Source organism: Haliotis rubra, unplaced genomic scaffold (assembly GCF_003918875.1).
Source record: "Haliotis rubra isolate DU_JTF1 unplaced genomic scaffold, ASM391887v1 Scf271, whole genome shotgun sequence".
Lineage (NCBI taxonomy): Eukaryota > Metazoa > Mollusca > Gastropoda > Lepetellida > Haliotidae > Haliotis > Haliotis rubra.
In genome coordinates this window covers 991,449-1,005,233 of record NW_025766792.1, presented here as the reverse complement: position 1 = coordinate 1,005,233, position 13,785 = coordinate 991,449, and the positions used below count along the sequence as shown (strand labels likewise).

The following is a 13,785-nucleotide window of genomic DNA, read 5'->3' as shown; positions in this document are numbered from 1 at the left end:
CCTCCTCAACTTGAATGAGTTTAGTTTTACGCCACACTCAGCAATATTCAAGCTATATGGCGGCAGTCTGTAAATAATCGAGTTTGGACCAGACAATCCAGTGATCAACAGCATGAGCATCGATCTGCGCAATTGGGAACCGATGACATGTGTCAAGCAAGTCAGCGAGCCTGACCACCCGATCCCGTTAGTCGCCTCTTACGACAAGCATAGTCACCTTTTACGACAAGCATGGGTTACTGAAGACCAATTCACGTGTAGTGAAAGGTTTCACATTTAGTGAAAGGTTTCACATTTAGTGAAAAGGTTTCACATTTAGTGAAAGGTTTCTCACGTAGTGAAAGGTTTCACATGTTCTGTCAAATGGGAAGCGCCTACCATTTACTCAATTTGCAGAAGAGTGTACGTGTTTGTTTGCTGTCAGTAAACAAGGCAGACGATCAAATTATGGCACAGAAAATCAAGTGAAACTATAGTGCATTTATAGATATCTTGATGCTGGAAGGGATGGTTGACATAAAGTAGAAGAAAATGGGTAGAAGAACATCTTCATGTATGCATTGGAACTTTTTTTGCATATGTGTTTGGGCATCTTTATATATGCAATGTACCTTTTATATATGAACACACACAATATATATTTGCACCATGAATTATAATGAATTGTTGCGTTGTTTTAGTAAGGTTGATTGGGCAGCCTTATGAAGCATTCCTTTGTGTCCATGGATGCTAATTTGTTGATGGGATATATTTTAAGTACATATAATTTTTGTCCATTTATTCCACACATGAAATGTGCCTTTTACATAACTAAAACCCTTGTTTTAGCATGTTGTATGCTGTGATCTCATGTATATGATAGCATATGTTAATGTCCAGTTTGAACTTCAGGGGATTTAGATTCAATTTGTGCTTAGAGTCTTCATCCATTGACCTTGGGATGTTAGGAAATGTGTATGGTTGTGTGATCATTGTGTGATTCAAGACTGTGTCACAGATGTAGACATGTTTGCCTGGGTGCCCAACTCTCCGCCATCCAGAGTTGAACCATTATGACTCTAACCTCACATTCTCTCACACTCAGGGAACCTATCCACTAAAGGTTCATAGCACTATGCCATTCGTAAAGATATGGTAAAGTATAGAGTTACGATTGGTCGTAACGTTACAAACACTTCGTGGATCGGGATCCAGGGCCTAGATTTTCGAAGCTCTCTTAGCGCTAAGATAGTCGTAAGTTAAGGTTAATGTATGGCACTTACGGCTTCTCTTAGCTTAAAAAAATCTAGGCCCAGGGTCTTGTTCCTCAAAGCGATCGTAGCGCTACGATGATCGTAACTCCCATACTTAAACATAGACTTACGACTGTCGTAGCACTACGGTCGTTTTGAGGAACGGGGCCCTGGGCCTAGATTTTCGAGTGAGTGAGTGAGTGAGTTTAGTTTCACGCCGCAATCCAGTGATCAACAGCATGAGCATCGATCTGCGCAATTGGGAACCGATGACATGTGTCAACCAAGTCAGCGAAACTGACCACCCGATCCCGTTAGTCGCCTCTTACGACAAGATAGTCGCCTTTTTATGACAAGCACATGGGTTGCTGAAGACCTATTCTACCCCGGATCTTCACGGGTCCCTAGATTTTCGAAGTTCTCTTAGCGCTAAGATAGTCGTAAGTTAATGTTAATGTATGGCACATACGACTATCTTAGCGCTAAGAGATTTCGAAAATCTAGGCCCTGGATCCCTAATTTGTCATCACCGACTTGATTTTGGTCTCTGTTGAGTTGTAAACATTCACACCAACATTACCTCAGGTCTACCTTCCAACACAACCAGACACGGAAATACTTGTAAAATGGCTGAAATCGGTCATACACCGACTTAGTTATCCATGTCAGGATGTCCTGTCGTGTTACGACAGTGTAAAGCTGCAATCTTTGGGCGTGCCAGAAAACTGTGACAGTTGCTCCAATCAGGCCCTGTTCAACAAAGAGACTGTAGAGCTAAGATGATCGTAACTCCCAACATTTTAACATAGACTTACGACTGTCGTAGCGCTACGATCGGTTTCTCGAACAGGGCCTAGATTTCCGAAGCTCTCTTAGCGCTAAGATAGTCGTAAGTTAATGTTAATGTATGGCACTTACGACTTTCTTAGCGCTAAGAGAGCTTCGGAAATCTAGGCCCAGGGCCTAGATTTGTCAGCCGTGTACCTTCACTGGTGGGGTTCACTCAAGTGGTGAATGTCTAAAGCCAGCGTCACTTCGGGCTGTTCATCATGCTCAATCTGACATACTAACAGAAATAGTGTACTAAACCATCTCACTTCTTGATGACAGCTTTTTCCATGCTAACATCAGAATTTGTGGCGTTTCGACATGAACGTGTAAAACTAACAATGTGTGGAGCTGACGTATTATCTGGGCATGTACACCATATGTACGTATTACTCGTACGGTTGTCCAATACCTTGTCCAGTTTACACTTTCTGGTTTAATGGCATCGACATGTGGCGTCCACTATTTCTGAAGGTTCGTGTCATGAGGGCCCACGATGTATTTATGCATGTACAGTGTTGAATTTAACTGCTCAGAGTGTATAAACATGTTACATTTGTAATAACTTGTTTGTTGACTTTGCATTTCATGCCCATTTCAACTCGCCGGGCCCGCTGGATCTTAGCTATACGATTGTCGCAGGTTCGGCTCTCTTATTGTCAGAGACAAATATTAGGAGACGGAGTGGTTTAAAAAGCTGTTTATTTACCTGTAATGAGAAATATCAACAATATGAAACGTTGATATGTCTGCCATCGTCTGTAGCTGACAGGTGACAATAGAAAGTGAATTCAAATTGTCCTTACAGACAATAGATAAAATAATGGTTTAAGTAAAATAGGCAACATATTTATAACCACACGGGTAAGAGTTCCGCCCGTAACCCCCGCTTGAAATGTATTCTATTTATTAGGATTGTTTCGAGGGTTTAGGGTTAGGTATAGGCTGTTTAAAAAAAACATAGGTGTATATTCTTAGGCATATAATGATAAAATAAATACGGGGGTTAGGGGAGGAAATCTTTCCAATTATTATACTAGCAACTAAAGGTAGATGTAAAATGAACATATAAGGAGAGTGCTTACCTGTAATTAGAAACATCAACAATATGAAAAGTTGATATCTGTCTGCCGTCGTCAGAGGCTGACAGGTGACAATAGAAAGTGAGTTCAAATTGTCCTGACTCACAGGCAAAAAGCTCGTGAATTACCTGTGCGTCAGATACAGGTAGCACGTACAACTCCTTATTATTTGATAGTTGAGAGGCAGCCGCAAGACAGAAGATGATCGTAATACCCGCACTCGTTCGCTCGTCACGCCGATTTTCCAAATGGGTACAATGTGTGAATCCCTTTTCTGGTGACCCCCGCCGTAATATTGCTGGAACATTGCTAAAAGCAACGTAAAGCCTTACTCACTCAATCCCATATAGTGTAAATACACACTTATTTCAGTCAAATGGAAAAGTGTATCCGTCTGGGTTCGAATTCCAAATCTGCTTTGATGGTGCTTCTCGAATGGTCGAAACGACACTGTACTGAGTAGCACACTGGTCACCTCCAAGACATTCGGTGGGTTCACTGAAACAACGGTCAATGCGGCGGACATCTTAGTGAGTGAGTGAGTTTAGTTTTACGCCGCACTCGTGCGTCAACCAAGTCAGCGAGTCTGACCACCCGATCCCGGCGTACATCTGAACGTACTGATGAATGAGGAACTACTACGGACTGGTTCCCGACCTGTTTAAGGGCCATATGTTTTCTTACCGCCAGTGTCGGTCAATTAATTACACATCCTAAGATGAATTCAGACAGAAATAACGTTGGAGGTGTCATATTGTACATTTAATCTACGGTTGTAGAACTTCAAGTCTTACAGGAATGATCACTCGCGTTGATTTACATCATAGGTGTGTGTGTGTGTGTGTGCGTGCGTGCGTGCGTGCGTGTGTGTGTTTGGGCACCCTTCTTCTTTTCGGGTGAAAATGAAGTGTGGACCCCATCTTTTCTCAATAGTGTGCACCCGCCTTTCTCAAAAAGCTGTGTCCGCCCCTGGATTTACATGCTCCCGTACGGGAAATTCTAATTACCGTATTTTCTCTTATAACCGCCGGAGGTAAAGCAGCTCACTAACAATTACGGTAATTAGACCCAATAAAAGCGCCGGGTCTGGAAGTCCCTTGAAAAAATACGCGCCCGGGCGCTTTTTTAGAGGGAAATACTGTAATCATGATAAGAATACTGCGAGCTGCCAAGCATGAAGCCTTCTGTACTTACATTTAAATAACGCATGAAGACAGACATCTTGAATAACAATAACAATAACCATTACCATTTATACACTACATCTATATTAAATTCCAAATCGCTATTACTCTTTACATATTTCATATTTTTTACCTTTTTAATTCGGCCTCCCATTCAAATTTCCCTTAAAACTCAGTTGTTTTTTTCTTGGCTTTTATGTTTGTTGTTTTTTTTGTTTTTTTTTGTTGGTTTTGTTTTTTTTCTGAGGGGGTTGGGGTTGTTTTTTTGGGGGTGGTTGGTTGTAACACCACTCTTTCTAAGTTTCTATTTATAGTTCCGCGTCATTTCTTAATAAGTGTACTACCCCGTCGCCGAAATACCTTAGATGTGCGTGCGACGTTAAATAAAGCAAATAACAACAACATAGACATCTTTAATGATGTGTAACAGTTAACGTTGCAGGCGAGAGTTCCACTATGTACACCCATGAAGACTTGGGGCGGGGAGCTGGTTCCTGTTTTTTAAATGTAGCAAACCTGTAAAGAAGGAAATTAGCTTAAGTGGTTGCGCAAGGAAATACCCTCAAGTGTTTTGTAGACGTTGTAGACATTGTAGACGTAGTCGATGTTAGTGGTAACGCCATATACTACAGCAATAACAATGGAATTGACATCAGGGTGCAAACACCGAGTTCAACGCCTGTTGTACAATTAAGCATAACCTGCCCGAACACGTGTCCTGCACACACACGCAAGGGCAAGTCATTTGGTCACCCGAACAAACACGTAACGTCTTTGAGCCACAATTTCTCGGATTTGTTTCGGTCACGCTGAGGGGTCAAACTTGCAGTGTCCTCTTAGGAAACAGCGCTTGGCTTCGGATCGTGTTTCGTAACATTTGTTCGTTCGTGAATGTGACTCGCAGAGTACAAGACTAACAACTAGTCTCTGAAATAAACATATTTTATAGAAAAAAGGCTTTTAGTGAAAAACAAACATAATAAAAAGGAGCCCTGAGACTTTCTTCTAGACTTGCCACATTTTCTAGACTTGCGTGGAATTTCTTGGATATATTTGCTTCAGGGTCTGTATGACAGACTAGCAGAATACATATAATTGAACCTACTTGGAGAGAAATAACGTAAAATGTAGAAACAAAACTATATTCTTAACACGACGCCACTAATTGTTTTAAAACAATATTGTTGCAATGTTCTCACGAAGAGTTCGATACATATTATTTGTCCACCTTCTGTACAGACTGGCGTCCCTTGTCGAGGATTCAAGATTCGACAAGAAATTCAACTTAAGTCTAACTCACTCACTCGACACAACACAGCATTATACACGTGTATACCTGCTACAGCCGACTGGAAGCCGGCGTTGTAGTCGCACGCAACTTCGTTGTGGATGTAGTCGGTCCTGAGATCCTTGTAGTTGTCGTGGGCGTCAGGCCCTCCAACCAGAGCTCCGTACAGCACGTGAGCGTTTGGAGATGGGGAGTCGAAATTGCTCCAGTCACAGGTTGCGGGAGGATTCGGACAGGTGCTGAAGCAAAAGAAGCAGGTGCGCCACAGAATAAGCGAGTTCATTTCTAAAATCAACACTATAAGATTAATTTCTTGTTCACTCAACACGACGGACGGGTGGCCATGTGGTTTGGTCGCATTGTACAGAGTCGCTTCCCTTTGTTCAGTATGGATCCTCTGATAGCGACGCACGTGCAGCCAGCACAAAGGCTAAATTCACTCAGGTTTATCACTTGTTCGTTAGGAAAGACCGTTCCCACCCCCAAAGCCTAAAATCTTGGGGTGGGGTGTGGTGTTTGCATGTCATGTTCAAAATCGATTTCCCATGGAGATGCATATTTTTATGTACAATTGTGAACCCCCCCCTAATCTTTACAAAATGTACAAACAAAATGGGTGATCCCCCTCATCTTGCATGTCATGTACAAAACACACACACACATCGATAAACCCCCTTAAGCTTCCCATAATTTCTAAGCATAAACTTTAAACATACTTTTATGTCCAAACTTGCTATGGACTAAAACATTGTCAAATAAAGACGTATCGCTGAAAACAGTGACATTAGAAATTGGTTGTGAAATCGTTGGTTAATGTTTGTGTCTGCAACTATGAGTTAAAGTCAGTAAACGGACATGAACTTTAATTTCGTTGAATTATTTGTACGTCTTTCACTGCGTCACAATAGCAGCAGCCTGTCAACAGCAGTACAGAATCACTGGCATCTAGTCACCTTCCAGAATGGTGGACATGTAGTGGGTATTTCAACCCATAGCCGACGACGAAGCTCATATGGTACTTGTTGTCACCCAGCATATAGGAGATCTGACCTTCTGCCCATGCGCGGTATGAGTCAGGGTGAAGGCCATCCTCGGCCGCCATCAGAGCCAACATGGCTGCATTGGCTGCAAATGTAAAGACCTCACATGGCAATATGTGAAGTTCATATTTCTGTCACGAATTCAAGAACCAACAAACACGAATCATTGTACAATTTAGAGATAACACCTGGTTATCTTGGGTCGCTGAATACCTCCGGTCCTGTTTGAAGTATAAGTCTTTATTGAAAGCCAGTGTCAATACAATACATTCCATTTCTACACAAAACATTCCCCTAAAGCCGGCGTAGTGGTCTTAGTGGAGGCCAAGGGACGGCCGCGAACTTAGGGTGTTACAGTTATTGTTGAATTGATCCCGAAGTCATCCTGAATAGCTGAGTCGCTGAAGCCAACCTATAGCTTAATGATCCCACGCGTCTGTGAAATTCACCTGCGTAGTTAGATGGCTGTACCCACATACCTGAATGATACCAACATTTCTCTAATCTTACCTGCGTAGCTGAACGATACCCACATCTCTGTAAATCTTACCTGCATAGCTGAACGATACCCACATCTCTGTAAACTTACCTGCATAGCTGAACGATACCCATTTCTCTGTTAAATCTTACCTGCATAGCTGAACATCTCTGTAAATCTTACCACTGAACGATACCCACATCTCTGTAAATCTTACCTGCATAGCTGAACGATACCCACATCTCTGTAAATCTTACCTGCATAGCTGAACGATACCCACATCTCTGTAAATCTTACCTGCATAGCTGAATGATACCCACATCTCTGTAAATCTTACCTGCATAGCTGAACGATACCCACATCTCTGTAAATCTTACCTGCATAGCTGAACGATACCCACATCTCTGTAAATCTTACCTGCATAGCTGAACGATACCCACTTCTCTGTTAAATCTTACCTGCATAGCTGAACTGAACGATACCCACATTCTCTGTTAAATCTTACCTGCATAGCTGAACGATACCCACATCTCTGTAAATCTGTTAATCTTACCTGCATAGCTGAACGATACCCACATCTCTGTCTCTGTAAATCTTACCCTGCATAGCTGAACGATACCCACATCTCTGTAAATCTTACCTGCATAGCTGAACGATACCCACATCTCTGTAAATCTTACCTGCATAGCTGAACGATACCCACATCTCTGTAAACTTAAATCTTGACCTGCATCTTACCTGCATAGCTGAACGATACCCACATCTCTGTAAATCTTACCTGCATAGCTGAACGATACCCACATCTCTGTAAATCTTACCTGCATAGCTGAATGATACCCACATCTCTGTGAATCTTACCTGCATAGCTGAACGATACCCACATCTCTGTAAATTTTACCTGCATAGCTGAATGGCCCCCACTTGTCCCTGAAGACCAGACCGCACGGCGTGTACGGCACGGTGCCTCCCGGCATGAAGTCCTGGAGGAAGGCTTCAACCATTGCACTGTATTTCTTGTCCTTCGTCACCCCATACAGAAGCATCTGTGAACAACACACACAACCCAGTCATATTGGTACACTCAGAGACCATATAATACACTCTGGTACACTGTAGGGCTGGAACTATGCATCGAACTATCGATGGATTGCAATTGTTGTTTCCCCCTCAATACTTCTTTGATTGGCATTCTAGAAGTTGAGGATATGAATAATGAGGCAAATTTTATGGGATTAAGAAGTTGTATATCCATAATTCTCCCCACATCCTCATTCTTCCCCCTCAATAGTCACCCCTAGTAGTGAGTGAGTGAGTGAGTTTAGGTTTACGCCGCACTCAGCAATATTCCAGCTATATGGCGGCAGTCTGTAAATAATCCAGTCAGGACCAGACAATCCAGTGATCAACAGCATGAACATCGATCTACGCAACTGGGAACCGATGACATGTGTCAACCAAGCCAGCGAGCCTGACCACCCGATCCCGTTAGTCGCCTCTTACGACAAGCATGGGTTACTGAAGATCAATATTCTAACCCGGACCTTCACAGGTCGTCACCCCTAGTACACTGGCTTCATGTGACGCGGCTAGCTAAGTGTAGAAGACACTGACATCTACGAAGACGATATTTTTCATCGCCATATATGATATTGTGATCTGGCGTATTACGTACAACCGTGATATTGTCTTTTAAATTTGCGACCCGATTTTGATAAGTTTATGTAAGTCTGTGTATGACTTGTTTAAATTTTTGGTAGCACACTGGTCGTTATTTTCAATGGGCTTTTTAGTTATTTCACAACTTTCTGAAATTATTTTGAATTATGAAACTAACAGCGTTAAAATAAAAAATAAACAAAATATGTTCATTTACTGAAACATTAACATGTTAAGGTAATTTTACTTTTTTAAGTATTCAGATACTATCTACAAACGCACATCGTGTTTGGAAGTCAAACAACTCGTCATTATTATTAACGCCAAAGGTTACATATAACAGACCAACAATTGAAAATGTGATAACGATACTAGTCGATAATTCGATAGTAACGGATACTTTCCCCTAAATAGCTTATAATATCATTTACGTAAATGTATCTATCACCTACGTAGAATTAAGGTATCACTTATGTAGATGAAAACATTTCTATGGAGATAAAGGTATCTTCTTCTCTGATAGTGGTATCATTTACGTAGGCGATAATTTGCACTAATACGCTCCCATAGTAACATTGGACGAGTCAACATTAGTGTTTAGGATCCGCAGGTCAGTAACACATTCTTATAGCTGCTGCAGCAACGTGTCTCAAAATCTGACTTGTGTTATTGCATACATCGCCTATTGGTCAAACAAGCTGGGCCCTAGAGTTAGACAGTTCCAATTACTATTCTCGAAACGTTCGTAGCCCTACGAACTTCTTAACCCATCCTTAACACATTGGCTACAATCAAAGTTAAGAATTCTTAGGGCTACGATCGTTTCGAGATTAAGATGTTTTGATTATCTCTGGAACAATTCAGTCATCACGTGGCTGTTACGACGCCGACCTGGACGGCGACGTCCTTGTCATCCCAGTCCAACGCCCACGCTGTGCCCGTGGCGACGTACGTCTCCGCATCCTGCAGGTAGTGCTTCTCCATACTGGCTTTATACAGCCAGACCGCCGCCAGTGCCAGCTCGTCCTGGAACCCCGAGGATCTGCCACACAGATGGAATCGTCAATAGAACCGAGGATCTGCCACACAGAGGGAATCGTCAATAGAACCGAGGACCTGCCACACAGAGGGAAGGTCAATAGAACCGAGGACCTGCCACACAGAGGGAATCGTCAATAGAACCGAGGATCTGCCACACAGAGGGAATCGTCAATAGAACCGAGGACCTGCCACACAGAGGGAATCGTCAATAGAACCGAGGACCTGCCACACAGAGGAATCGTCAATAGAACCGAGGATCTGCCACACAGAGGGAATCGTCAATAGAACCGAGGATCTGCCACACAGAGGGAAGGTCAATAGAACCGAGGACCTGCCACACAGAGGGAATCGTCAATAGAACCGAGGACCTGCCACACAGAGGGAATCGTCAATAGAACCGAGAGCTTGCTAGAGAGCTGTTTCATTTCCACCCAATGTATCCTTTCCAACAAATGTTAGCGTACCACAAGGATACTTCGATACCAGTGAGTGAGTTTGGTTTTACGCCGCTTGTATTAGTATTATTCCAGCAATACTACAAAATAAGTGGGCTTCACACATTGTACCCATTGACCTGGGCCATTGGCGTGACGAACGAACACTTCAACGGCTAAGCCCCACCGGCCCTACTTCTATGTCAGTATTGGGAGTAGAGACCGACTAAGAGCTGAGATCGCTTCGATGAACAGGGTCCCGATCCACAAAGCGTTCGTAAGGTTACGACCTGTCGTAACTCTATGGTTTATCATAGGCTTACGAATGTCGTAGCGCTACGAACGTTTTGTGGATGGATCGGGACCCTGGCGTGTTGCGCTGTATGATTCGGGCCTGTCTTTCTGATCGCCATGCAATGGTACTATTCCAATGGGCTGTTAATGCAATGGTACTATTCCAATGGGCCGTAAATGTAATGGTACTATTCCAATGGGCCGTTAATGCAATGGTACTATTCCAATGGGCCGTTAATGCAGTGATACTATTCCAATGGGCCGTTAATGCAATGGTACTATTCCAATGGGCCGTTAATGCAATGATACTATTCCAATGGGCCGTTAATGCAATGGTAATGCATTGGTACTATTCAATGGGCCGTTAATGCAATGGTACTATTCCAATGGGCCGTATTCCAATGGGCCGTTAATGCAATGGTACTATTCCAATGGGCCGTGTTAATGCAATGGTACTATTCCAATGGGCCGTTAATGCAATGGTACTATTCCAATGGGCCGTTAATGCAATGGTACCGTATTCCAATGGGCCGTTAATGCAACGGTACTATTCCAATGGGCCGTTAATGCAATGGTACTATTCCAATGGGCCGTTAATGCAATGGTACTATTCCAATGGGCCGTTAATGCAATGGTACTATTCCAATGGGCCGTTAATGCAATGGTACTATTCCAATGGGCCGTAAATGCAATGGTACTATTCCAATGGGCCGTTAATGCAATGGTACTATTCCAATGGGCCGTTAATGCAATGGTACTATTCCAATGGGCCGTTAATGCAGTGACACTATTCCAATGGGCCGTTAATGCAGTGATACTATTCCAATGGGCCGTTAATGCAGTGATACTATTCCAATGGGCCGTTAATGCAGTGGTACTATTCCAATGGGCCGTTAATGCAATGGTACTATTCCAATGGGCCGTTAATGCAATGGTACTATTCCAATGGGCCGTTAATGCAGTGGTACTATTCCAATGGGCCGTTAATGCAATGGTACTATTCCAATGGGCCGTAAATGCAGTGACACTATTCCAATGGGCCGTTAATGCAGTGATACTATTCCAATGGGCCGTTAATGCAGTGATACTATTCCAATGGGCCGTTAATGCAGTGATACTATTCCAATGGGCCGTTAATGCAGTGGTACTATTCCAATGGGCCGTTAATGCAATGGTACTATTCCAATGGGCCGTTAATGCAATGGTACTATTCCAATGGGCCGTTAATGCAGTGATACTATTCCAATGGGCCGTTAATGCAGTGATACTATTCCAATGGGCCGTTAATGCAGTGATACTATTCCAATGGGCCGTTAATGCAATGGTACTATTCCAATGGGCCGTTAATGCAGTGGTACTATTCCAATGGGCCGTTAATGCAATGGTACTATTCCAATGGGCGGTTAATTATTTTCATATGCTTGATGTCGATACGCCGTTAATGTCAAGATGCGCGTCAAGACTGATAGATAGCAATGCGCTTTTAAGATATAGATGTGGCTGTTTTAATGCTAATTCTTACTGTAATGTTAAGATGCGCCGTTAGAATTGCGAAAGCCTTTTCTGCGTGAGTTAGTGAGTGACGGACCACACCACCTATGGTGTTTTTCAAACGATGTCACGACGTAGGACGACAATGGAAGAGAGGGACAACTGTGAAAATCGAACGTGGATCTTCAGCATGAGGAGACAGCGCTTAAATCACAAGGTTGTCTTACTGCTTCTCGCTACTCACTGAATACGAAGCTCATCTTTGTGTCTCCGTCGTAATATCGACATATGGCTCAAAACGGCAGTAAAATCAGAGGCATGGACGATGTTCAGTTATCTGCGGCGTAATACAACATTCAGTCACGTTCCTACTCACAAATTACCCGTAGAATTCCTTTGCATCCGTTACACTGTCGCTGTACTTTCCTTGGTGAGCCTTTGCAAATGCATACAGGCTTTTAGCGGCTGTCAGCAGCTTTGTAGCATAAACCTTATCTGAAAAACAAATCAACTTCTCGAAACAATGCGCTGAGAGTACACTTAGTGGCCTACTAATCCGGAAGATTTTGAACATGTATTTTTTCTGAAAGAAAACCGAAAATACGTACGGGAGGACACCTTTTGACATTTTTAATCATAAATTTCTTTCCGGGCGTCTTCATTGCTGCCTACCCGTGAAGATCCGGGTTAGAATATTGATCTTCAGTAACCCATGCTTGTCGTAAGAGGCGACTAACGGGATCGGGTGGTCAGGCTCGCTGACTTGGTTGACACATGTCATCGGTTCCCAATTGCGCAGATCGATGCTCATGCTGTTGATCACCGGATTGTCTGGTCCTGACTGGATTATTTACAGATCGCCCCCATATAGCTGGAATATTGCGTGTGGCGTAAAACTAAACTCACTCACTCATTGCTGCCAACGGCTTTAAGGCTTAAAGTAACAACCGCCATTTCCCATTGGTGACACGGTGGACAAGGCTGTACAGGAAGTAACGACCGTCCGTATTTTCTATATATGTATCGTCTTTACAATCATTAACCGTCCTCCAAGTATTAACGTATTTGTTAACTGTTTTATGTTTTACCGTAGTTACCAACGATTTACCGTAGTTACCAACGATTTACCGTAGTTTCCAAGAATGTACCGTATTTACCAGCCATGTACAGCCTTAAATATGTGCAATGTTTTTACTACATGTGAATAACGTCTTTCGTCTTTACCTAGTATGTAACATGTAGCAACATTAGCCGTCGACAATGGCGCGCTTGTCTATAATGCCACGTTTATCGACTTGCTCCTGGCTGTATTTGCCACGCGTCGCCTTTTTAATGTACAGGGAGGGGATCTCTTTCAGTGAACAGCTCATTTCTCTTATACCCGTTTAGTTTTCTGCAAATGGCAATTTTTAAACTTGATAAGCTTATACATTTCTTACAGTCCTGGCATGTTAAAGTACACATGGGTGTATACTTGGGTAAAATGCTGTTTCAGGGAACCTTTAGATATAACCACGATCAGAAAATCAGCTTGTGTCACTACTTGCTCGTCGTCGTGAAAACTTCAGTCAATAATCAATCGACGGATATCATCTCTACGTATACAGTTAGTCGTGTTATGATTCCAGAACATGTGCTGGTTGAAATTAGTAAAGCCCTGTTCTCATTCACGTGAAAATGTCTGATAAATTTCATCACAATTTACATTTTATATACATTTGTATAAATTCTAAAACT

At 42.7% G+C, this 13,785-nt stretch overlaps 1 protein-coding gene and 1 long non-coding RNA gene across 5 annotated transcripts in view; one reads left to right on the top strand and one right to left on the bottom strand.

Annotated features, from left to right (window-relative positions):
- Positions 1-250: 250 nt before the first annotated feature.
- On the top strand, positions 251-527 carry LOC124280676. The gene is made up of 2 exons (XR_006899740.1): positions 251-286; positions 345-527. It is a non-coding gene; the product is annotated as an uncharacterized LOC124280676 (long non-coding RNA).
- Positions 528-4,723: 4,196 nt separating this feature from the next.
- The window catches only part of LOC124280673 (endoglucanase A-like), a 51,955-nt gene continuing 42,893 nt past the window's right edge, over positions 4,724-13,785 (bottom strand). For all 4 annotated transcript variants that reach the window (XM_046716668.1, XM_046716665.1, XM_046716669.1 and 1 more), the window contains 6 exons: positions 12,432-12,543; positions 9,680-9,830; positions 8,031-8,175; positions 6,568-6,739; positions 5,663-5,853; positions 4,724-4,842 (listed from right to left, as the gene is read on the bottom strand). In XM_046716668.1, the coding sequence (XP_046572624.1) occupies positions 4,781-4,842; positions 5,663-5,853; positions 6,568-6,739; positions 8,031-8,175; positions 9,680-9,830; positions 12,432-12,543 (833 nt within the window). In that variant the 3' untranslated portion in view covers positions 4,724-4,780. The remainder of the gene's footprint in view (positions 4,843-5,662; positions 5,854-6,567; positions 6,740-8,030; positions 8,176-9,679; positions 9,831-12,431; positions 12,544-13,785) is intronic.